At 39.1% G+C, this 24,447-nt stretch overlaps 3 protein-coding genes across 4 annotated transcripts; 1 reads left to right on the forward strand and 2 right to left on the reverse strand.

The window, feature by feature from the left end:
• Nucleotides 1–794: 794 nt before the first annotated feature.
• LOC138209590 (N-acyl-aromatic-L-amino acid amidohydrolase (carboxylate-forming) B-like) lies at nucleotides 795–7,197 on the forward strand. Of its 2 annotated transcripts, none has more exons than XM_069168275.1 (7): nucleotides 795–879; nucleotides 4,738–4,964; nucleotides 5,114–5,306; nucleotides 5,545–5,635; nucleotides 5,719–5,826; nucleotides 6,289–6,401; nucleotides 6,563–7,197. In XM_069168275.1, exons 2-7 carry the CDS (start codon nucleotides 4,738–4,740, stop codon nucleotides 6,755–6,757), a joined length of 927 nt encoding a protein of 308 aa, XP_069024376.1. In that variant the 5' UTR covers nucleotides 795–879; the 3' UTR covers nucleotides 6,758–7,197. The 2 variants fall into 2 exon arrangements, with proteins under 2 accessions (XP_069024376.1, XP_069024375.1); XM_069168274.1 differs by lacking the exon at nucleotides 795–879 and adding an exon at nucleotides 1,538–1,752.
• Nucleotides 7,198–8,787: 1,590 nt separating this feature from the next.
• On the reverse strand, nucleotides 8,788–14,465 carry cldnd1b (claudin domain containing 1b). The gene is made up of 5 exons (XM_069167475.1): nucleotides 14,366–14,465; nucleotides 13,551–13,866; nucleotides 12,684–12,791; nucleotides 12,322–12,459; nucleotides 8,788–10,662 (listed from the first exon to the last, which is right to left on the reverse strand). The coding sequence occupies exons 2-5, from the start codon at nucleotides 13,834–13,836 to the stop codon at nucleotides 10,442–10,444; spliced, it is 753 nt and encodes a 250-aa protein (XP_069023576.1). The 5' UTR covers nucleotides 13,837–13,866; nucleotides 14,366–14,465; the 3' UTR covers nucleotides 8,788–10,441.
• Nucleotides 14,466–15,732: 1,267 nt separating this feature from the next.
• Nucleotides 15,733–24,166, reverse strand: glb1 (galactosidase, beta 1). The gene is made up of 16 exons (XM_069168044.1): nucleotides 23,955–24,166; nucleotides 23,225–23,394; nucleotides 22,521–22,671; nucleotides 21,290–21,350; nucleotides 21,117–21,211; nucleotides 20,816–20,996; nucleotides 20,480–20,538; nucleotides 20,268–20,389; nucleotides 19,262–19,302; nucleotides 19,034–19,146; nucleotides 18,761–18,835; nucleotides 18,523–18,612; nucleotides 18,317–18,430; nucleotides 17,813–17,944; nucleotides 17,309–17,548; nucleotides 15,733–16,636 (listed from the first exon to the last, which is right to left on the reverse strand). The coding sequence occupies exons 1-16, from the start codon at nucleotides 24,012–24,014 to the stop codon at nucleotides 16,382–16,384; spliced, it is 1,959 nt and encodes a 652-aa protein (XP_069024145.1). The 5' UTR covers nucleotides 24,015–24,166; the 3' UTR covers nucleotides 15,733–16,381.
• Between the last annotated feature and the right edge of the window lie 281 nt (nucleotides 24,167–24,447).

Below are 24,447 nucleotides of genomic sequence, written 5' to 3' on the forward strand. Positions count from 1 at the left end.
GCAGGAGTGTAATTGAGTCTAAACCACAGGTTTTATCTTTTTCTTGTCAGCACACAAGCAGCAAAAGTGACACAGTTGTTCAGTTTCATTGTTAGATGAAAAGCAAAGACTTCACCACCTTCAACCAATAGCCTATGACTCCTGTCTTGTAACGTGGACATATTGACATGCTATTTGATCTATCTCGGTTCTGTCTGTTAACCTGATACTAGAGTTAATGTTCACATTATTTTTTAGTATGAATGCTATAACTGCATTGAAATCAATGGACCAAATTGATTTGAAATAAATTCGTGAGTGTCATGAGGTGGTGTTCACCAGGACCCAAATGCAAGCTCGCAGACTTGGGTATCAGTTCCAAAATACAGTCTTTATTGCAATAAACAAAAACAAACAAACCAAAAGGTGGCACCTATTGTGTCCACTTGCTTCCAGTCCGGAGGGCAACTCGACCGACAGATCCGGGGAGACACGGCTGGCAGGGCAGCCGGCAGACCAGTGGAAGGAACGGCGTCAATAACCCTCCGAGTCGGGAGGGCAACTCCACCTGTGACTTTGACAGGGAGCGCCGCAGGAGGAACGGGAACAGGAACGGGACAGACGGGGGACAGACGGGGGACGGACGGGTGACTAACAAAAATGAACCGACAACCAGAGGAGTGCAGGGGCAGGGTACATATAGTCCGGGGGAGGTGATCAGGGAGATGCAGCACACCTGCAGGTGGTGATCAGGGGTGAGTGGCTGCATCTGCTGGGACCGGTGAGGGGCGTGGCCACGGGAGGTGAGGAAAGGAGGACACAGAACAAGCAGACAGGGGACTGAGGGGACACAGGAGGAGAGGTGATCGGGGGCAAAACAGGAAAACCGGACTCCTGACAGTGAGTCATTAGTGTCATCGCTGTCGATATTGTAATCGCTTCACTGAGGAAAACTGTTTATTCGTTGTTGGGCCTGAGAGCTTTTCTGCCATCTTCTGGCAGAAAACATAAGGACAAAATGTGGGGTTAAGGTCGAGGGGAAAAAAAAGCAGTGCTGACTGGTGAAAAAAGGAGAGCATGGACTACCACAGTCAGACTAGTCTATTACACCTGATATACTGTAAATTTACAGTGTCGAGATATGTACGTGCAAAAAAAAAGTGAAATTTTAAGCCACCAAAACATTAAACCCACTTCTGCCTGAAAGTATCCATAATTAATAAATTGATCTTTTTGTTAATCATGATTTGTTCTCTAAAGAATTCCTGTCATTCCATTATATATATTTATCATTGGGAATCGTTTTAGCATTTAAATACATATGATATATCTGCAGAAGTTCTGGGTTTGTTGTTCAGCATCGGTGGAGCAACTACTTTTGCCATTTACTCTTGTTGTTGTTGTTGTTGCAACAGCAGCTCAAAGTTGCACTGCGGGCGGCGCCAGCTGGTTTGGCAGAACATAACAGAGAGCGAGTTCCTGTTACATCACAAAATGTCTCCGCTTGAAATTTGATCTGGAGAAAGAGGAGTGCCACAGGAAGGTGACAAAAACACAAGGAAATCAAAACAGCCTGTCCTACTGGCTCTGTGTTGGCGTTCATTCACGTCTGTGCATATAAATGTTTAAATGATCCAAAAGGTGGCTGCTGAGTGACCGAAGTGTTTTGCTTTCAAGTTATGAAATCCTGCATTACTGCCCTGACTCCCCTTCTAAGTTCAAAGGTTGCTGAAGTTCACTGTATGCTAATCAGGGCAGATTTTTGTTAAAAAGGTAAGAAATTACATCTTTAACTTTGTTTCCTGTTTATATTTCATGCATATCTTATTGGTGAAAGCGATTGTCATGTTGATGTTTTTCCATTTGTAATCTTGTAACTTAAACTGAGCTGAACAACTGTTCGCTCCAGTGAAAGACTTTAAAAGACGGTATGACTGAGGCAGCCTGCTGGACCCGAGAGTCTTTCAAACTGTGTTCCAGACAAATTTATGACAAATAGTCACACTCCTGTTATTGTAGTGAGTGTCCTCCAGCACACATTTGGTAGATAGGTGTGTAGAAAAATTTAATCAGGCACAAGTTTTTCCAAAAGTGCAGTGTTTTCAATTGGCATATCAGTGCACATTGTCAAACTCCTTTTTTGGATTAAGGATTTATCAGCAGTATGTACATTTATAATAAAACAATTATAACTTCTATGATAAAGACATGTTTTAGACTATTACAACTGTTTCATTAAATTATCATTTATTATCTGTTTATACAACAGTCCACTTATAGGTTTCTACAGGAGCGGTTATAGTTGTTGTCAAATACATTACTAAGCACTGAGATCTACTTAGAAAAATACATTATAGTGTGAAATTATTCCTTTTTTAAATATTTGTAGACTGAATGTTAAATGGGAGTGTTCAAAAGTCTTATCGCATTTACAATAACAATAGTGCAGTAAAAGTGCAGGGTTTTATTACTTTATACTGTTGGTATTGTGAAATACTGATCCAGCTGTTTACTTGGCATCATGTCAGTGTTTGGTCAGTGGACCAATGAATAACTGGAGAGAGCTGGCTGAATTTTTTTTTTTTTATACATAAATGACATAAAGAATAGCTGTGACCTTGTAATGTATCCACACTTAAAATTATGTTAAAACTGTGGTACATCCCTGTACATGATGGAAGTGATACAGTAGCTATTCACTATTCATATTCATTCAAAAAACTTGAAATGTAAAAGATGCAAAGTATGCCTACAGTCACAAGACAGTGACTGAATGTCCACAAATGAGCTGGGGGCCTGTAGCAGATGTGTGTTTGATCCCCTGTGGTTTATAGAGTTGAACTTGGGATAGTGAACCATATTAAGAAGGATGATATGAGGCCATTTCATGACTCCAACATCCTCAAAAGATTTAGCTGTCCAGCCACTAAAACTATAAAAAATTAAAATAAAATAATTGATTACAAAAATAATTTGATCCCTTTCAAAAATATTTTAGCTCATACACTTATGAAATTACAAGACACAATGCTGCAATTGTTTTGGTGAGTGGAAACAAAGGCACTGACAACTCTTTAAAGATCAAAAAGTGAAAAAAACAAACAAAAAACTAATTAACTTTTCGTACTCTGAAGTGTTCTTAACCACAAACAGAGAAGGGATTTCTTATTTTTCCTTTCTCAAATGAGCAATAACTTCTTAGTCATGTGATCAGTGTTTACCCACTCTCATAGTTTAAATACAATAAAAGAGCAATTTGTTAAAAACTCCTCCAAAATATTGTCAATGATACAATCACTGAGCATTTTACTATACTATATAAATGTTATATCCTTCCTGTCATTCTGTTGCACTCAGCAACTCCGCTGTGCTAATATCTAAGCTCTTGTTATCCATCCACTGAATATATTGTGTACATTTGTAAATGAGTGGCTGTGATGACCTGTTTTAACTCCCTTCAAATAACTGTTAACTTGTCTCAGGTATTTATTTTGTCAAAAGTCAGTTTAAAGGAACCAACAGGGCTGTCAAAACATTCTCACAAAGCAAAGCAATGTTCTAATATCAATTCAATTTAAAGGGGCTCTACTGGCAAGAAAGGCTCAAAAAACAACGTTGCCAAAGCATAAAAATGAGTACAAAGTCCCAGTAATATACATTTTAACACAGCATTAAGGTTGATGTATGTTAATTTTGTAGATGCAGTATGTGCTATACAAGTATTATACCCTCATGTAGTAACAGTTTTGGACAGTGTTTTACCAGGTTCCACAAAAAGAGAAAGTAGTATTTAAAAATGTAACAAAGCAATACTTTTATCTAGCTGTTTCCATAAAATTACTTCGGTTGAGAAATAATTTATGTATATTAGATAGGCAGAATAGGAAGTTTAAATTTGATATGATGTTTAGGTTTGATGTATGAAACACCGAATTGATGACAATATCTGCAGTGTTGTTGAATTAAACAATCAATTATTTTCACTGTAGTTGAAGAGTTGTGTGTTGTTTTACAAGCAGCAACTCTTTTTCAGTTAATCACTTTGGGGATAATTCCAGTCACATTTAACTATTCAGCTGACTTACTGTGGCTGGTGCTTTGGTGACATATAAATACAACCGTATTAATGCTGGGAAAGTAGTCCACTAACAATACCACCAATGAGTCACAGGAAAGTTACTGCCAGATTCATTAATAGGAAAATATTGTTATGCAGAAGCTTTTTCATCTCGGTCACGTAGGCTCACTCACAAATTAAGCGGAAATGATTGTAGGGACACAAACTAAAGACCTTCCTCTGAGAAACCGACGTTTGACGACTTCACTGGCAAACAAACAACGAAGGGTAGTTTTTATCTGTCTTAACTTGAATTTCATCACTTTAAACTAAAGATTTTCAAGGTTATATCCCATTAGTCAGTTGACAGTTGTTTGTTATCAGGAAGTCATCTTTGCAATCATTTATAGTAGAGTTCAAACAAACAAAAGAGAAGCTGTTTAATCAGTTCCTACGTTTTAATGTTGTACTTGCATACAATGTTTATTTAAAGATCTATAGAAATCCTTTAATGTATCTGAGATTGTGTAAGTTACTTATTACATCAAATGACTAACTCACTGTCATCCAGCAAGACTTTTGTTCTTTTCACTATAGTTTCCGACCAGAGAGTGAGCCTGATTTCTTCTGCCTGCTTTTAAACTTGCAGGTTTATGAATACAACGATCAGCTAACAGCCTCTTTTTTCTTCCTGCTAACAGATGGAGCCTGTCTCTTTCTCACCAATGTCCCGTGTTGCTGTTTGTGGCGGCACACATGGAAATGAGATGTCAGGGGTGTACATAGTAAAAGAAATGCAGAAACAGAAGGTAGAAAAAATTGGATCTGTTGCTATAACCACGGTGCTATCAAACCCTCGGGCTCTGGACGCCTGCACAAGATACCAAGAGACCGACCTCAACCGCTGCTTTACAGATGACTTGCTGAGGTAAGTTAAATAGTTGGACCAAAACTTAGATTCTGTTATTTAAAACAGCTTTGGCTAATAACTTGCACATTTAAAAGGTCTGCATTGTGATAAGTAAAACTGGAAACTGCTACATCAGACCATTATTTCTTACATTTTCTGGCTCCCAGTTCCCCCATAACAGATTCGACACCCTATGAATTGAGGCGAGCTCATGAGCTGAATGCTCAACTTGGGCCCAAAGGAAGCGAAGAGGCTATGGATATGATCATAGATCTCCACAACACCACTGCCAACATGGGCCTGAGCCTCATCTTTTACTCCTTAGACTGGATCACCCTGCACATTTACAAATACATGCAGGTACAGGCTTCATGGAGTCATCCAACATGTTTTTGGGACACAATTTGACTTCAAGATATCTGTCAGCTGACTTCTATTCAGTATTACATTGAAACCAAATTATGGTCTCAATAAAAAAAAAGTCAGAATGTGAATCTATGGTTAAATACCAGGATAAAAGCTGTGCTTGTATTTTATAGCTCAACAAGCCGTACTAAAACATGCTGTGCTTTAAACAGTCAACCTATTTGTTTTTCAGAGTAAGACTTCTACGCCTGTGAGAGCAATCCAGCTGGACATGCCGATTTCTGAGGCTTATTCCCTGGATTCAGTGGGCAAGCATGGCTTCTGTAAGTGAGTGTATCTTTGTGTGTTTTCCTCTGAATAACTGAACTGATTAAAGCATTCGATAAGTGTTTCTCGTACTTTGCAGCAATAGAGGTCGGTGCTCAACCTAACGGTGTGCTCAGAGCCGACATCTTTAACATGATGAAAGAGGCGGTGGATCTCACTATAGAATGGCTTCAGGAGTTCAATTCTGGTAAGATACAACTGTTGTTTTTTTGTTTTTTTTTAAAGGATTAGCCCAACCGTTTACAAAAGAAAATGCTGTGTGTCTCCCTCTGTGGGTCAGTTGAGCAAAGTCTGCTGGTGTGCTTTGAATTGCATCTCAAAACTTCTTTAGACTCAGAGGTTTTTTACTGACCCATTATTGCCCTAATTTCTTATTCTTTGAAAGTTTTTGCTTGTCTTTGATTTTTATATTGATTTAAAGGCTTTTTATAGTCTACAGTTTTTACACTTTGTTGTATCTACGGCGCCATTGAGATAACTTTCGATCTTTATGCCTCTGAGATTTCGGTCTCAAGCCTAACACAACGTATAGAGCAGCCTTTATCTGGACGCACATATCTCATAACCCTGCCTAATTAAGCCACAAGTATCTACATGGCTTGTGAACCCTGAATGACCGCAGCAGCACTGCTCTGTCCTGTGCCAATAGGTCGTACTTTTGAGGGAGGTGAAGTGGAAGCATACATCTGGGCGAAGAGTATCGACTACCCAAGAGACCCAGTGACCGGTGAAATAACTGCTGCCATACACCCCCAGCTACAGGTACAATTCAAGATGCATGCACAGTCTAAGCCTTCACTATAAATCTGCTTCATCACTGTTTTTTCATCTGAACATTTACATGCATGAATTCAAGGATGCATGGAGCCTATTTAGAAGACTATGACAAACAGTAAATGCCACATTTGCATGTTTTCCTCCAGGATAATGACTTTGAGCTTCTCCGGTCAGGCGACCCTATATTCCTGTCATTTTCTGGCGAGACGGTGAAGCATGAGGGAGACGACCTCTACCCTTTCTTTGTGAATGAATGTGCCTACTACGAGAAGAAGATTGCATTCCATTTAGCTCGGAAGACCAAGGTGACCTTCCCATCCGTCGCTGTAAAGAAGGACTGAGAACACAGACAGACAGAACAGATCCAGAATATACCGTAGAGACTGAATCATTATCTCTGAAAAATCTTTTTAAACTGCACACGTCTTAATCATCTCAAATGAGCAAATGCACAAACTTAATGTCTAAAATTTTACAGGTGCATGTTTCAATAACATGAATACATCCTGAAATGCAATCCAGCCTTTCTGAAACATTACTACCTCTGTGAAGCTTAATTCAAAGATGATCTGCAGCATCAGTGTTGTTTTTGTACTTGAATGAGTGATATTGTGCGTGATCTGGAGTTAAAGTTCTCTTCCTACTCTAGAGGTTTTCAGAATTAATTTACCTGATCTGATGGACACTGATCTCTTTGCACTACAGCAATCATATAAAACGGCATGTTTGAAAAATTGTTACATGAAACACTTTAACTATTAAACACTGTGTTTTGACTTGACTCGGATCTTTTGTAAGGTTTATAAAAACTGAACTCCAGTGGATCTACTCACCTGCTGACAGCCATGTTAGTAGTTTATGATGTACAACAGAATGGTTTCAATGCCCTCCATCAGGGTGGAGACATTAAAAAAAAAAAAAAAGACTATGCACACTTCACATACATTTTTCTCAGAAATACACTGTAAGTGAACATTATTCCATCATTGAAAGGATAAGCAGATATGAAGAAAACTATTACTTTAAATGGTGACATAATAAATGTAATTAGGTTAGGTTAGGTAATGAAATTTGCCATGGTGATGGCGGCGCGTTCAGATGCAGCGGCCCCTCTATGTCCTGATACTACGTTGTTTACCTGTATCTTTGTCGTGTAATTATGCAGGATGACACAGTCCTTGGTCCAACTAAAAAAAAGCTACTAACTTCAACTAAGTAGGTCTGTCTATTCATTCAGTGAAATGTATTATCTGTAACTATATGAATGTGGCTTTGATTTTGACTGAGCGTCTACAATAACACCACGTGAGACTATACTGTAGGCACTATATAGCAGTGCTTTGAAGTAAATGCTTGATTTTATGCCTTATGTTGCACGTTAATGTTTGTTTGTTAACACACTTAATTAAGATAATGAGCATCAAAATCACCCGTTAAGTACTTGGCTGCTGGAGCTGACGTGTTGTCTTTAGTTTTGGTCATAAAGCCAAATTGGAGAAATTTAATATTTTTCTTAAACATGGTGCCAAATAAAAAGTTATGAAATACCTGCTCTATGCTATAATAAATCCTCCTGAAGGGGAAATGACAGTCTGTACCAAACGTTATGGCATTACATCCAAATATTTGTTGAGAGACTCGAAACACTCAAAAACCTGGAAGGGAACTTCATGTCGGTCTTATTTCATCAATACCTGGTTTAATATCAATTATATTAGTTGTAGTCAGACAGAAATCACACATATAATCAATCATATTGTACTTGTGTGAGTGGTTGTGAAGACAAGGAGATCATCTCGACCTTCACATTCTTAAAGGCTAAAGAAAGGAAATGAATTATCTTCCAAGGTTATCAAGGCAGAGAACAAAGACAGACTCACTGCTGTAAGATAATAAGGTGTTATTCTAGCAATTTCTATAGTGAGGCATTAATAGAATTTTAGAGATAGATCGAGATTTGTTTCAAGATAGCCCTGCCAGTCCTGCTCCAGGAGAAGCATGGAGTAAGAGGTTTCAAACAAAACAAAAAAAATGCAGGAAAATAAATTGTGTGCTTTGTATTCTGACTCCAGACCCTTAAACGGCATTCTTGTATTTCTGCTATCTGAAGAAAAAAAACTGTGGAACACATAAGTACGGTCTCTGTCCATCTGTATCTTTGTTGTGATAATCCACAACATAACCGACTGCATGTCATCGTCCTGCTCAGACAGAAAAACATTTTCCAAGTGGATGTACTCAGTGACAAGACAATCCCAGATCCCTGCAGCAAGTATGGCTAGAAACCTGTCTTTTTTTTTTTTTTAAACAAATGCACTAAGGAGTCATTCGATTTTACTCACTCTTCAAAAGAATAGCACAAAAACAACTATGAAAGTCAGCAAATGTCAAATTTATTAATACAGAAATGAGTAGTGTGCTTCAGAATACATAAAAACATTTACAAAAGCCAGAGTACATACATACACATCAGAAATGTAACAAAACATTGTGACACAAAAACATCACAATTTGTAGTCTGTGCTAAAAAAAAATGAGTACGTTGGGAATTTGACCCAGAAAAAGGAGCAAATTCATTCACTTTCCACAGTAATGTCAAGTGTTAAGACATAGCTTCATGAGGATATGCAAAATTTAACAAATTCATTTGTTATTCAAAGTACAAAGTCTCTGCGCCTCTGGAGTTTTACCAACAAACATCGGAAAAGCTTAAACTGATGCAAAACTTGTCCAACCAGTCAGGGAAAAGAGCAGCGTGTAGGATTTAGTGGCATCTAGTGGTGGTGAGGTTGCAAATTGCGAGCAACGGCTTCAACCTGCTTTTCAAAGCGTGCAAGAGAATCTACGTTTGCCACAAACGGTCCTCTATAGAGCCAGTGTTTGGTTTGTTCCTTCTGGGCTACCGTAGAAACATGCTGGTGCAACACTGCAGCGTCAGTGAAAGAGGACCCGCTCCCAATGTAGCTATGAATGGTTCACTCTGAGGTAAGGAACACAAAGATTTTTTTTTTTTTTCCCCCCAAGTGATCATACACGAATGAAAACACATTTATGACTATTATATTCCCTTCCTGCCATTAGACCCTCCTAAATCCTACACACTGGTCCTTTAAGTAACTGCTAAAACTGGGTTCAACAAGATCAGAGAACCGACCGCAACTACAATTTAAAACATTCAAGTTCTTTTAAACAGTGAAACTTCTCTATTGTGAATGTAAAATGGCAGCATTACAGTTTGGGGCTGAAGGTCACAGCTTTCCTCGAGTGGCATCAAATCAATTCAGGTTTTTTTTTTTAAACATTCAAATGAATCGTATGAACACACATTGGATCTATTACCAGAGGTGTCATTGGAAGATGAGTGGTTACATTTTCAGTGGGTGACATTTAATGACATTTATTCAGCACATACCACAGACTGAAATAAACAATTACCACAGATGATGGAAATGTCAGTTTGAAAGGCATGCACAGCGAAGGCTCGATATTCAACATTGTACAAAAAAAAAATAAAAGGACACAACAAAACACTTCAAAAATGAAAAAGAGGCTTGTTTAATTTTTGTCATGCACTAATAAAGAAAGCTTTGTTGACTTGGATGTCTCCAGGTCTGAGATTTGTGACTGTGCGAGTTTATAATCTAGAATTGAGTTAAGGGCAATGTGGTGAGCAGCTTTAGAAGGAGTGGCAACCAAAAAGAAGGCAACAAAATACTGCACAGAAACACAGTTAACACCAGAAGTTACAAATAATCTCTTTGTTCTGAAGAACATGCTTTGGGTAAGATACAGATGAATAAAAAATAAAAGATGAGATAACAACTCAAATGGTATTAAACCCAAATTTGCTTATAATGATTAGCAACAAACTTAGTTATTCCTGCCTTTAGGTCTGTTTTTTTTTTTTATCAATTAAAAGACAGAGGAAGTAAAAAGTTAGAACCAGCACTATTTACATCTTATCTCAGCCAAAAACCATTTCTTAGATCGTCTTCAGATCCGTACGCTGTTTTAGTCTCTCCCTTTTATGCTACCCTGTAAGCAATCATGCGAGTGTAATTCTTGCGGTGACTTCTGGCCGCCCAGAGGAACAGAGCGGCTGCCATCATCTGCAGAGGGAAGGAGATGAGGGCGAGGTAGAGAGACCAGCCCAACGAGCCCTCCACCCCTTCTGGCAGGGTGGAATGCTGGTGGAGCAAATCCACACCGGCCAGGAAACAGCAGACGGTGCCCAGGGAACACAGACCTGATGAGTAGAAGATAAAGAGTGGAGAAGAGTTAAGATGAGAGAGACTGGATAACCTGGATCAACAGGGTCTTAACAGCACAGTGTAATGTTGATGACTAAACTGCAGTTTGTCTGACAAGCAGGCTTTCATTCACACTTCATTACAGCAGAGGCGCCACACCTCATCTGGAACAAATGTCGTTTTCACCAACATCAGACGAAGATATTACAAAGTCTTCCATCTGAGGGAAGGAGAGCGGAGGTGCAACACCACACAGCGTTTCTCATGAGAGATTAGACTGTCATCTCAACGAAATTCACAAGCTTGATCAGGATCCGTCTTAATCATCTCAGCGAATGGATTTCTGTGCTCTTGATTTACGGTTGAAATCAGAACACAACCTTGTGGGGAAAATCGCCCTCTTAAGGACAAAAAACAAAGCTATTATTGAGTGTCCAGTGGCCAAATGTTTAAGGCTAATAGCACATTAATACAACATCCACAGTTTAATTCCCTGCCAGGGGAGCTTTGTTGCACACTCCTCTCTCTATGCCCTGGTTTCATGCGTCTCTACACACTATCAGCTGTCAAAGACAACCTAAATAAATAACAAAAAAGAATGGATTATTCCATTACAGTGTGTTTAGGATGCCTGAATGAAAACTCACCTTACATGCATCACTGCAGGTCAAACACCAGGCTGAAGTTTCATCATCACCAGCTGAACACGTGCTGGGGTACGTTCAAAATGAACTAGTTCGTCCAGCCGCGTTAGACAGCAAAACTGTTTACAGCTGCTGTGAACAGCTGTACTCGAAGGCTAAATTTAAAGCCGGCCATCACAAAAAGTGGAGAGTACTGTTGGACATTTTCAGACAGTCTAGAGACAGAGACAAATTGCAGAAATTGGATGACGCTGCCCTGCGATGTCACATCAAAGTGGTGTACGTTGTTATTTCAGACGTTTACTCCTGTTTGGAGACAGGAGCCTCTGACAGTGACTAGCTTGCTTACAAAAACGGTCTTTCCTGTCTTTTGTAGTCTGCAACCAATATCATCCGGCTGTTTATCATTTGTTTTTGTCGAGTGCTACAAAAAAGGGAGAGACTTGGCAAAGGGAACCGAAGGATTTGGGGATCAAACATCAGAAGCTCGTGCGTAATGCATCCTGGTACATGGAGGCAGTGCAGACACGGCTTTGCAAGCACGAATACTCAGAAAAAAAACCTCTTGATTTCGCTGTCAATATAGCACATACTGAAAAACCTGTTGCTTTATTTGACTACATTTACCTTCGACATTGAGTAGACATCCACATAAAAAGTGGTGAATTTTTATTTTAAGTTGAGGACAGTTTAAAAAATAACCAGCGGGACACATTTTTTAAGTCAGTAGAGCTTTTTTTTTTTTTTTTTTGACAGCAGTTATTTAAAGATGAACCACACCTCTGCATCCCACTTCTCAAAAACATCCTTTAACACAAACCATATGTTTGCAAGAAAGTCTGCTAAAACCGATGTTCATTTAAAAAAGTTTGTTTGGATAAACCCTTGGATTTTTCCTAAATTCACGTTACGTGTCTAACAGTGTTAGGTGCCTTTCCAAAAACCTACACAAGAAATGACAGAATTTACGTCCATTTTTCTGCGTTTTGAATATGTACATATTTCTCTCACCTGCAAGAAGATGGAGCACTCCCACACCAAAGGTGGGGGTGAAGCTGCGGCACAGGCAGGCACAGACTCCAACGAGGCCACTAAGGAACACCAGTGCCAGAGACACCAACGGCAGGAGGAACTGGCACCGCCACAAGTCTGGATGAAAGACAATGATTACGCGATTAACTCGGAGAATCTGCGTCCATATGATTCACATTTAGTGATGGCGGGTGGATGTGAACACAGTTACAGGAGTGAAACGGACCAAGATGGGCACAAGTTCACCACAGAGAAATAGTCTGAACTGAAGAGAATTTATTTGAGAAAAACATACGTATATCATTATCTGCAGACAGAGGTGGGGAAGACGGTAAACTCACATGTTCTCAGCAGATCTTCTTCATTGTTGTGGTTCCCGAGTTGTTTGTACTTTAGGGAGAACTGCTGAGGAAGAGTGAAGCTCACGCACTGGGTTTCCATCTTGGGGTCTAAAGTCAAAGTCAGAGAACACAAATTCAGTGAGTTCTCTTCCTCATTTACCAACATAATATATAGGATGTTATATTGGGTTGAGGAAACCCGACATCACACTGATACCAAGGCGGCCATTGCATTTATATCTCTGGATGTACAAAAAAGCAATATTACAAATCGACGAGCAGGACGGAATAGAATATGTGCGTACATCAGCATCCGACAAAAGACGTGGATAATAATCGGCATGGGGGATATGAGCAAGAAAGCCAAAATTGTGCATCCCGTATTTACATGGTTCTCAATACAATTTCTTCAAAATTTACTTGAGCTCGATATTTACCACAACATAGTGATAGATTTGATCCATACAGCCAAATACGAGTGTGATGGATACAATTATAACATTCACGTTTCCAGTTTTCCTCTAAACTTTCCCAGAGTAGTTCAGATCAAAGAATACAAATGTTTAAAAAAAAAAAAAAAAAAAAAATCACACTTCCCTGCAAAAGCTATATCAAATTCAAGTTGAATTTTTTTTATAACTTCCACAATACAATAAATACAAATATAAAATAACGACAATCTTTTTAAAATGGATTTGTTTCCCCGAATCCATAGATGTTTTTTTTGTGAAACCTTTTTTTTTGGTTTTTAACATTTGTGATCTTGAACTTTCAGACTCAAAATGAAACTTCAAAACCAAGTACCGGGAGCATTGAGCTCACGAGGAAAACGGCGAATGGAAAAAAGCTGCACCGCTTTGAACATACCCGGTTCTTTGAACCAGTGCGACCGGCCGGGCACCAGGATGCACCTCCACCACAGACCCAGGGTGCCGTTCAGGCGGAACATGGTCTCCGCGTTGGTCTTCTCGTCGGATTCTCCATTCATGAAATCGTCTCTGAGCTCGGAGGCGTTTCTGCCTTTGTATTTCACCGGCGGGCTGCTGTACTGGTACCAGTGCTGAGTTCCCACGGCCACCGACAGGTACACCGTGGCCAGCAGGCTCAGCACCGAGCCGATGACGAGAGCTGTGGCGTATCGATTGTCCACCATGATCTGGACGGAGACAGCTCGTTTTGATCACTTAAAAAAGAAGAAGAAGAAAGACAGACAGCAGTGTCTGATTTAAAAAAATTTTTAAAAAAGGAGATAAAGTTTGTCTTTCACTCCTGAAATGTGAACAAGCCCGAGTTTGTTTGGTTAACGCGGATATTTCCGCGTGTCTTTTTGTTTACGGTCAGTTGTCAAGACGACTTTTATCACAACCCGCCGATACATCAAACATTCACAGGTCAACGTCAGCTTAGACACTTTTAACTGTGACGTGAAGTCATACAGGGTGTTTTGCCTGCATCCGGTCGGCAACAAATGATCATGTTAATGTTTTTATTTCATTAAAAATGTTGTCTCCGTTTCAAACATCTCTCAAGTCATAAAGACGTCTTCCTCAGCTGGGTCAGGAAGTTAGCATCTCACTTGCTAGCTGACGCTATTCAGTGTCACTCAAAAGCTGGTTGCGTCATTAGCGAGGTGTTTAACTAAAAACATAAATGTTACATTTTCAAATCAAGTGTTTATTTACCACATTACGGGACAAAATCTTCCATTAATAGCTGTATCTTCTCAGCTCGTTAGAACTCCTGCGGGCCTCCGCCAGCTGGTTTTTCTTCTTCTGTGAGTTTTAACGGAGCTCGTCAAACACGCTGCGGGTGGATTACCGCCCCCTACTGGATTTGGATATGGAGCAGTCGATTAGCAGGAAAACAAAATCTAAAATGCCTCGTTATTCTTTTCACTTCGGTTATTAACTGGGAGATTGTGTAGCTAAAATGTGTTTTCTTACTCCTGTTGGTTAAATAGCAACTGGTAGAAATCAACGCAATTGCATTACGCTACCTTCTGCTTCAGAGTGTTTTGGAACGATTAATCCAGTCTAATAAAATTAAATTCTGCCACATATCCCAATTTCCATGATCATCATTGTTTTAATATTAACATCCGCAATTTAGATCTACCTGTCAGAGCTAGGATAAATTGGCCCTGGTCTACACATCCTCCAATATGAGCTTATTGATTTAAAATCATTTTATGTCATAAATTATTTATCTTTGTTACTACAAAGATTGCACGAGTACAGCAATGTAGTTGTTGAAGGTCTTTGAAACAATGCCAGCAAATTTATAGAAGAGCTGTAAAATATCTCACTGGGTACAAAACACGGTCCAAGAATTAAGAGAAAGCCTAAAAACATGCACGTGACACGTTTAGGTGTGCACACGTGACAGCTTTAAGCGTTTAGACATGTAACCTACTTCATACCTGAGTTGACCTTTAAATGTAATGTTTTTAGGAGTTTTGGGTGAATAGCACTAACAAGATTTCCTTTAAAAAAAACAAAAAAAAAGTAAAATTTTGTAAGTAAAAGTAAATCCCACAGTAAAATGTAGTTTAAAGCTTTTTAAAAATATTTAACATCAAAAACGCATGATAACTTGATTTCCTAAATTTTTTCACCTTTCCAAATTACATTACATTACATTAAACTTGGTCACTATTGGTCAACAAAAATCAGTGTATTCATGTAAACACGTACACGTTTAAAAATGACACGTGCATCAGAGCAAAAATGAGACACGCATAGACACGACGTGCAGCATCCAATGAGAAAAACCCTTTCTCTTTAGACCCCTTAAATTTTCCCAAAGCGCTTCTCTTTATGAGCTCTTCATCAGCATGACATCATTTAAAAAGGGCACATTCTTGTAAAGGGAGAAACTCACACATTTACAAATGCTTTATATATTTCCCTAGACACTGACTTAATAAAAAAAACAAAAAACTTGTTAATTTCAATTAAAACACTTCTTCACTTCATTTAAAATGCCAATTCTAATCATTACAACAGCTGCAATAAAAAAAAATCCAACAAACCTCAAATGAACAGTAGTCTTCATTCACCCAATTTTTTATTTAATGCAGGTTTATACAAATAAAACACAATTGCCAACATGGAACGTGGAATAACTGTAAGAAATTGGTTCTGATTGAAAGGCACCATGGTTTATCAAGCCTGGCTGTGACCCTGGTCTGGAGAAGGCTTGTTGCAACAGAATAAATATCCACGGTAATTTATGTGCAACTGCTTTCATGAACAGAACCAAGGCTCGATTCGGCCTGGAAAATTGCAGCTTGATCCCTTATCCAGGTCTTGTGAAACAGCGGTCTAAGGTGGGTTTCACATTAAAAAAAAAAACATTCTCAGAAATACATGTTGCTATGAAATAGAAGTGCTTTAATTGTAAATAATGCCTTTTCTGAGGAAAAAAAAGAGGCTTTAGATAAACATTTGAATCAGTGAGGTAGAGACACCCACACCTAATGTGTCAGAAACACACAGAATTTGGCAAAAAATACATTTCATAATTTTTTTATACAGACATCTGATCATTGATATCATGTCCCAAATTAACCACATACTACAGCTTCAGAAAACATGAAGCCATACCCAGTGTAAACAACAGGAGTTGTTTTAGGACTGTTATATCAATGATTTTAGTGCAAACTGATTCCTTTGGTGCAGCAGAGAGCTCCCTTATCTTTACAGTAAATCCTCTTTAACAAACCGTCCCCTGTGCTGTTTGGAGCCAGACTGGACTGTTGCATTCAGGATGGGGGTGGCAGTACACTCCACAGTGCACGGCCCGGAGCTGCAGGGAGCCCCTTCCAGCTCCAGGATAGTCACATTGTTTGGTGCAGCTGTGCTGAGGATGTTGGCAGGGACGAAGAGTGTCACCTGAGGGCCTCGAGTCGGCCAGTAACGTCCTAAATTGAAGCCATTAATCCAGACCTGCCCCTGAAAAACACACAAATTCACACAGACAAATAATTAGTCTATTTGTGGTTATGCATTTCTATGTAATAAAAAGCACAAACAAAAGGACAAATGATAAAGGAGGAAACTGATTCAGGAATGAAGCTGCCATGAAATTAAAGAGTAAAGTATTACTGAGGAGATAATCTGACTAGTCCTTTGATATCCACATGTTAATCTAAAAATTTTAGTAAATGTTAAATATTTCATATATTAAAACTCTCCACATAAAATTACTTTATAATTCTATGACTAACAATGATTTTCATTATTGATTAAGGTGCTGAAAATTCTTTTATATTAATCTTATTATGTATTGTAGTCCTCCAAAACCAAACAATTTAAAATTAATAAGAATATACGGCAGAGAAAAGCTGTAAATTTTTGCATTTGAGAAACTGAAACCAGCATGTCTGGCATGCTTGCTTTATAAATGACCTAAAGAATAATTAATTATTAAAATGGTTAAGGTTCTTTTTTTCCCCATATTCTAATCAATACATCATCCAATTGCCCAACACTAAATTACAGTAGAGCTCATGAAATATGAACCATTGCGATCAGTTTCTGTTGTGAAAAGTGGCTCATTGACTTTCTACTGATTAAAATATAATAAAAAGGTCCTCATCTAAATGTCCTGTGTGGGTCACATGCCTTCCTCCAGTTAGGCAGCTTGATGTAGGTGTCTTGTGGGAGGTCTGGGATGCCATCAGGGATGATGAAGCTTCCCCCGTAGAAGGCTGGAGGGGAGAGGACAGCAGGCTGAGGTGCAACTCTCGGTGTGGGCTCTCGTCCCCCGAGGAGGCCCTGACGGACTGCTTCGTCGATCCTGAGGCTGTACATGGTCCAGCCGGTGAGTGGGTCCCTGCCCAGAGTCAGATTGGACACCAAACCCTGTCGTCGGAAAGCAGAAGGGGAGAGCAGAAAGGGAACTAGTTAGAGAGGTTTTTTTTAATTCTCAGGAAGTGGAATTTTTTTCTGACATCCAAGATTGTCATTAAGTATCAAGAGATACACTGAAAAATGTCTACAATTTCTTTCTTTTTCTTTTACTGTAGTCTTAGTCCGACTGTCTTTCAACATTTAAACACCAGTATAACCTGATGGTATTAAGGCAGGAAAAATATTAGCTTTGAAATATAGGTGTAAAATAACAACCTTAAAGTCGTTGATGTTTTTTCCGTAGTTGATTCGTCCCATATTCTCCAACAGTATGTCCACCTGACTGCCAGCCTTCCCGGTCACATTGAAAGTTAGGACTTTGTTCCTCTCAAGAATCCCTACAGCCATCTTTAAAACAAATACACATCGGTTATATAAGCGTAATTTATATGAGAAATAATCAGGCTTTCCTGATCAGTACAAACCAGCTGTGGAAGAAGAAATAGAGTAAATATCACTGTTTCTATCTTAAAGCTTAGTTTAAAGATATATTACTGGAAATGTTTACACTTTGAACCATGACATTTGTTTTCAATCCTTTACTCAAACAGGTATTCTATTTCAAGAGACCTGTTTGCAAAGAATAAACATGTACAGTTAAGTATAGAAGGAAGCACAGTCATATCTTTACAATGAAGCGAATCAATGTGACATCACATCAAGAGGGCGTGCGCATAAAATTGCTCATATTAACATGCGAGAAGAAACGATCAGACTCACTCCATCTACGGACACATACGCTCTGTCATGGACCCCGTTCAGTGGAGATGACAGTGGGGTTGGTTTGCTGCAGTTCATAGGCAGGGTCGTCCTATAGAGCACATAACCAAAAGCCTGGAGGAGACAAGGAAAGACATCCATGATATTATTAAAAATCAATATTGCTAGTAAATTTGGAAAAAGTGTAAAAATGCGTTGAGGGGTACCTGGTTCAAGTCAGTGAAGGTCTGAGGGTACACGCTTTTGACAGGGCCAGAGAAAGATAGTTCCTCTAGGGCATCTGATACCGTCTGCAGCTGCAGGTGCCAGAACATCACATTTTACCTCATGATTTATAAAATAAGTCAATACTTGTCAAGTTATGATAGATAGACAATAGAAACTTTGGAAAATACTTAATGGATTTTAATGGATTAGTACACACAGAGTCGTCTGAGTGCTCACCTTCTTCATTGTAACCGCACCATATGCATACTTTGGTGTTGTTGGTGGTATCGGTCCCTCTGGTATCGTACGGTACTATTTCGGGGAAGATATATTAGTTCTTCCAAATGACAGATATCAGGCATTAGCTCCAAAGCAATAAATTTAAAAAAAAAAAAAGGCTAAATGTTATATATTCTATAGTTCGTGTATATTATTAAGATGCCGTTACGTTTAGTTTTGCTACCAGATATCAGAGGTTGCAGATGTAGAAGCCTACACTTGTGTTTGTACCATTTTGATCACGTCTCGAATGGCAAAGTATTTTTCGGTGAGGTCTCCGGCTTCTGTGAGCGGAGCGTCGTAGTCGTAGCTCGTAGGTTGGGGGGCGTACAGCATGTTGGCACCTGAGGGTGTGAAGAGACCGTTAGGTGGTTAGTGTTTTCCTCTGGTAATCATTTTTTGCAAGACTCAAGTGGCTTAAGAGTCATTTGAAATCATCTCATCAAACCAGTCTGTTACCATTCCAGTATCCAAAGTTTGTTCCTCCGATGAACATGTACCTGCAGGGCGAAGAAACAAAGTGAGACAGAAATAAAGCGCATCCACCCTCTAGTAACTTCAAACCACAAAAACAAAACGTGAGCTCCATTACTTTTGCTCACTCACTCTTGACTAGGTGTTGTGCATTTGAAAATGTAGAGCAAACGACTAGAGTCCAATTATTTGGTGTAATAATTATTATATTCTTACATGTATTTACCCCTTTGTATGATCATTTTGACATGTCAAAGCAATGCATGTTGCCAGCTTCAGGGCGACACAACATTAGTGGATAAAAACATTCTCCAATCATACTGACACATTTTTGGCCTTGTGGTGAATCTGCACATCTCTTATGCTGTTGTATATAAGGCTGTGACAATAATGAAATTTTGGTGACGATTAATTGTCCTACAAAAAATTGCTATCAAAAATAGTTTTTATTTTTTTTTATTAACTTCCCTTAAACCACCAGCTTTTTGTTCCAAATCCCCGCCAAAAAATTGCCTCCAAATTTTTGGGCTCTTCTTTTTCATCTGGTTCAAAACCAAAATGTTTCCAGTTATTCTGTACTCTTTGGCTTTGACACTAAATCATTAAATTTGATAGCGATATATGCTCATCCAAATACAATCGGTACAATCGGAGGCTAAGCATCTTGAGATAAACAATTGGTGGTGCTAATTCTCCAATAATGTGCCATTAAACTGCTGCAGAAAAGGGGGGCACAACGAAATGATGTCATCAAAAGAGCACCAGCCACCTTCCAAACAGTGAATAATGACGTGGAAATAGTGAAGGAAATATGATACTGTTAGTCAGCTGTTTTCACACAGAAGAATGCAAACAGTCCTACGACTATGGAAAATTATTGCAATTAATCATGATCAGTTATTTCATAATAATAATGACAGGCTTAGTTGTACATTTCTTCATTTTTCAGCATCAGTGTAGCTGAACCCATCATAGAAATGTGCAGACTCACAGGTTGACGTTTGCGCTCATAGACAGAATCTCATTGAGGCTCTTGGCCACTAACGCAGGTGACACGACGGAGTGATGTGATCCCCAGTGGTCCAGCCAGCCGGTGTAAAATTCAGAGTTCACCTGTGATGGAAGACGCGACATGATGAGCACCTGAGAGAAAATGTGCTGCACTGTTAAAATATGAGATTATGAAAAGAGGGAGATGCTTGCCAAAGGTCCGTGAGGTTCAGCATGTCGCTGTGCAGCAAAGGCGGCAGTTACATTGGAACCTAGCAGAACCAAAAGGCGACGATGAGCACACACGTATTTGTGAAACTTCCTCATGACTTCTGACTAATCGAAAATGCGACATTGAGTCAGTGTAGCGACAAACAAGAAGCCACTTGAATCACAACTTAAAGTACTGTACCTCACTGTGTAATGCATCTTCAGCTGATTTTAATAGAATCTTAAATCATCAACGCATCATATTTTTTGAATTTACAGCACTTTGGATTTGAAGTGTTAATGATGCAGAACATTGGGTAGACACCAAGCGATTCCTACCTGGTCCAAAGTCAACAGTGGCATAGAGGCCTTGTATTGCACCGCACTTGAGGTAGCCCAGCCCAGCCCCATCTGTAGTGAACAGCACCGCCTCCTCACCCAGGTGGGACCGGAACAGGTTGGACAGGTGACGCATGTAGTTATAGTCACAGGCGAAGTAACTGCCGTATTCATTCTCCACCTACCAATAACAAGTATACCATGAGGGAGATGTAACTTTTCTTATCGAATGAAGTCCTGCATCGATATGTGATGTACAACAACAACAACAACAGGTACAAGTCCAGAACTCCATACTCACCTGTACAGTGATGATAGGACCGCCGTTCTGATAGAGATATGGCTTCATCATAGGCAGTAATTTCCCCATCCATTTATCCACAGCTGCGATGTAATCTAGAATACACAAACTACAGTGTTATATAGACTGCAGAATGCATTTTGTTGTCATCACTCATCCTTTTTGTTTCTCACCTGGATCTGAAGATCGCAGCACAATGTTTTTCTTGTTGAGAAGCCAGGCAGGCAGACCGCCCTGGAAGACAGAAGTACACCGTAACAATGACAGGATGAGAAATCAAAATAAACCAAAAACATGTAGCAAAAGTCCAGTTATATTTAAAAAGATGCTGCTTTCAAACAGACTTACAAAACGGTAGGTCTGTCCTACACAAAGAACAGTGGTTGTGGTCATCTTGCATTAATGTCAACTGCAATGGATCCTAACAGTTGGGAATTTTTACACGGGGAAAAAAACCGATGCATTCTGCTGCCCATACATGTGTTCACCATCTTGACAAACACATTATCTAAAAAATACTGCTGAAAATAGTTTTCAAGCTTTGAAGGACAGTGACAGCACAACATGGAAGCAGTTTGCCTAATCCTATCACAGCTAAAGGAACGGCGACTGTATGAAACAAACTGGACATACTGATCTGCAGGAGCAGTTTAAGATGTTTCTATGGATATTTTGTTACTTTTTTACCAACGCTAGTCAGGGTCGGCAATTTATTTTGTCCACCATTTTGGTCCAGACTGATTTATCTCAACAAAATCTGGATGGATTGCCACAAAATTTTGTCCAGCTCATCTAACTTTCATCTAACAGCATCACTGGGGTGAACTCTCCTTTTAGATTTCAGATTCCAACATTTATTTGAAAAATACCTGAAAAACTAAAGACATTCCCACTGTCAGTGTGTTATCAGGTTAAACTTAGTTGGTGAATATGGTAAACATGAGCTTGGCATCAGCATGCTAACATGCTGTTAGTTCAATGAATAATTTCACAAAGCAGCACATGTTTACTGTGTCCTGGGAATTTATTTGACTGACATCAGTTATCAGGATACAGCTGGATACAAATTTGTAGTTTCCTGCAAAGCAGCAAACTACAAATTTGTTTTTCAGTTACGATCATTTAAAACATGGCTCCTGTTTCCCCAACAGTAAACCACAACTAATAGTTTAGTTTTGGGTCCGTGGACATTTTATATTTTCATTCTAGGTTAAAATGGATCCTGTTCTCATCCATTTAGTACCGTATTACCTCCCACTCATATAGGCTGATATCACTCAGGTCTCCACATTGTTTGGACAAGGCAAGTGCATTTAATAAAGAGTAAATTATGTTCAGTTTCTTACTTGGCTCCGAGTAGCCCAAAGACACGAAGTAAACACATTCCCTGACAGCATCTCTCACCATGTCCCACTCTGCACATATGTAGGGTCCCGGCCGAAGGATGACCAGTAAACCGATGTCCTGGGCCAGCTTCAGGAAATATTCCACGTCTCTGTCTCCACTAAAATTGTACCGGCCTGGAGACTCTTCATGGTAGTTCCAGGGAATGTACCTGCACAGTGACCGAGGGGTCAGTATCATCCAAACAAACATTTACAGGATGTACGCTGTAAACACAAGATACTTTAAATGTCATCCTACGCTGCTCGTAAATCAAATCCAACAAAGTTCTGGCTCAACCTAAAAATCATATTGACAGGATCAGAGAATCAAATGACGAAACCTGCTCATTGTTGATTGCTTGGACTCACTTCTTCATCAAGTAAAACTTAAAATAACTCTGAATTTTCCCTACGATTTACTTTGATAAACAAAACTGAGCTTATATTTCACATTTCTGTACAGTTACTAATGAAAGAGCAAATATGTAACAACGATAAGGTTTTGCCAACATGCATGAAATTCCACAAACATGACTCCTGATGGATAAGGTCGTTTAGTTTAGTGATATATAAACATTTTCCTCAGGTGATAATTCTCTAACATGAGAACGTTTCAGTTTTATACTGAAGCACATTGGAACAATCCTAAAGGACATTTGACAGAAATAACAAATCAAAAGTCAGAGTAAAGCAAACAAAAACAGAGAGGAGAAGTAAACGTACGTCTGGATAGCATTTAGTCCTGCCATGTACATCTTAAGCAGACGATCTTTCCAGTAGACTCGGGGGATCCTGCTGTAATGAATACTTCCCGATATATAACGAAACATTTCCCCATCCTTGCGGAAGCAGTCGTCCTGGTAGTCCACGCTGAAAGAACGAGGCGCCCCGAGCTGCAAAGTCAACACAACACAATTTGACTCGCACCAGAATCTACATTATGTGTATAGAGACACAGTCACGTAATACTCTATTAAATAAAAGGTTTGTGGTTTTATGGCACACAGCTGACACCTCAGCTGACTTAAGGATGTAGTGGTCACAGATCTACTAAACGTCGTAAATAACGACTCAACACAAAATAGTGTACCTGTACCAACATATTTCTAAAATACTGTTAAGATAAAGACATTATAAAGCCTTCATCATTATTTTAGACTATATGAGTGTATTGATGAGTTTTTCTTCTCTAAAAAAAAAAAAAAAAAAAAAAGCACAAACAATAACTAAAACTACGAACCTTTACCACAGCGTTTACAAACAGTGTTAATGTCACCAAACCTTTACTGTCTGACACCAGTTGGTCCAAATCCTGTGTTCAATTTGAAAGGCAACCCTTTATGAAAACCAGTTATTCTCTCTGTTTAAGTTCATGTTCCTGTAATGAGGCTGCAGAGCTGCAGGTATATATGTACATATGTATTTAAAAACTTTAAAGGTCAGTTGTACTCACTGATTGTCCAAACAGCAGCAGCAGCAGCAGCAGCATGGTGCAGACTCCGAGCAGAGACATGAGGTCTCACGAGTCCTGTGTTCCGCTTCAGGTGGAAAGTTTAATCACATGCAGCATTTACTTGCACAAAACCCCCGAGTCTTCTGTGATATTTTTGAATGGGTGTGTTACCTTGTTATGAACAATCTATGGCGCGGCATCATGAGACGCGGAAGCAAAGTCATGTGACATGTTGTCGTATTGACGCTTTTCAACCAATAGGTGGCAGTGTTGCGGGTTTTATTCACGAGCTTTGATGCATTATGATGATTATCGTTACACAGTGAAATCTGGTCTAAAAATAAAACAGGAGCAGTTAAGATTAATTATTGAGCGGAAAACGGTTTCAAAGGAAGGAGATTTTTTTTTTGGCAAATATTTTAAATGACAAACATAGCCTACAGATGAAAATGTGTAGAGCAAAATAAATAATTATATGAAAGAAATGTGTGAA

Source organism: Embiotoca jacksoni, unplaced genomic scaffold, assembly GCF_022577435.1.
Source record: "Embiotoca jacksoni isolate LCO1_2020_lvr unplaced genomic scaffold, fEmbJac1.0.p SCAF_4, whole genome shotgun sequence".
Taxonomy (NCBI): domain Eukaryota; kingdom Metazoa; phylum Chordata; class Actinopteri; family Embiotocidae; genus Embiotoca; species Embiotoca jacksoni.

Excerpts from the sequence above, each read along its gene's own strand:
- LOC138209590 (XM_069168275.1), top strand. The coding sequence starts at position 4,738 with ATGGAGCCTGTCTCTTTCTCACCAATGTCCCGTGTTGCTGTTTGTGGC. Across the intron at positions 4,965-5,113 it reads TTTACAGATGACTTGCTGAG|TTCCCCCATAACAGATTCGA; the intron begins GTAAGTTAAATA and ends TCTGGCTCCCAG. Across the intron at positions 5,636-5,718 it reads AGTGGGCAAGCATGGCTTCT|CAATAGAGGTCGGTGCTCAA; the intron begins GTAAGTGAGTGT and ends CGTACTTTGCAG.
- glb1 (XM_069168044.1), bottom strand. The coding sequence starts at position 24,014 with ATGTCTCTGCTCGGAGTCTGCACCATGCTGCTGCTGCTGCTGCTGCTG. Across the intron at positions 21,351-22,520 it reads TATGTGCAGAGTGGGACATG|GGCGGTCTGCCTGCCTGGCT; the intron begins GTGAGAGATGCT and ends TCTGTCTTCCAG. Across the intron at positions 21,212-21,289 it reads GCTGCGATCTTCAGATCCAG|ATTACATCGCAGCTGTGGAT; the intron begins GTGAGAAACAAA and ends TGTGTATTCTAG.
- cldnd1b (XM_069167475.1), bottom strand. The coding sequence starts at position 13,836 with ATGGTGGACAATCGATACGCCACAGCTCTCGTCATCGGCTCGGTGCTG. Across the intron at positions 12,792-13,550 it reads GCACTGGTTCAAAGAACCGG|ACCCCAAGATGGAAACCCAG; the intron begins GTATGTTCAAAG and ends CTTTGACTTTAG. Across the intron at positions 12,460-12,683 it reads AGAAGATCTGCTGAGAACAT|ACTTGTGGCGGTGCCAGTTC; the intron begins GTGAGTTTACCG and ends TCTTTCATCCAG.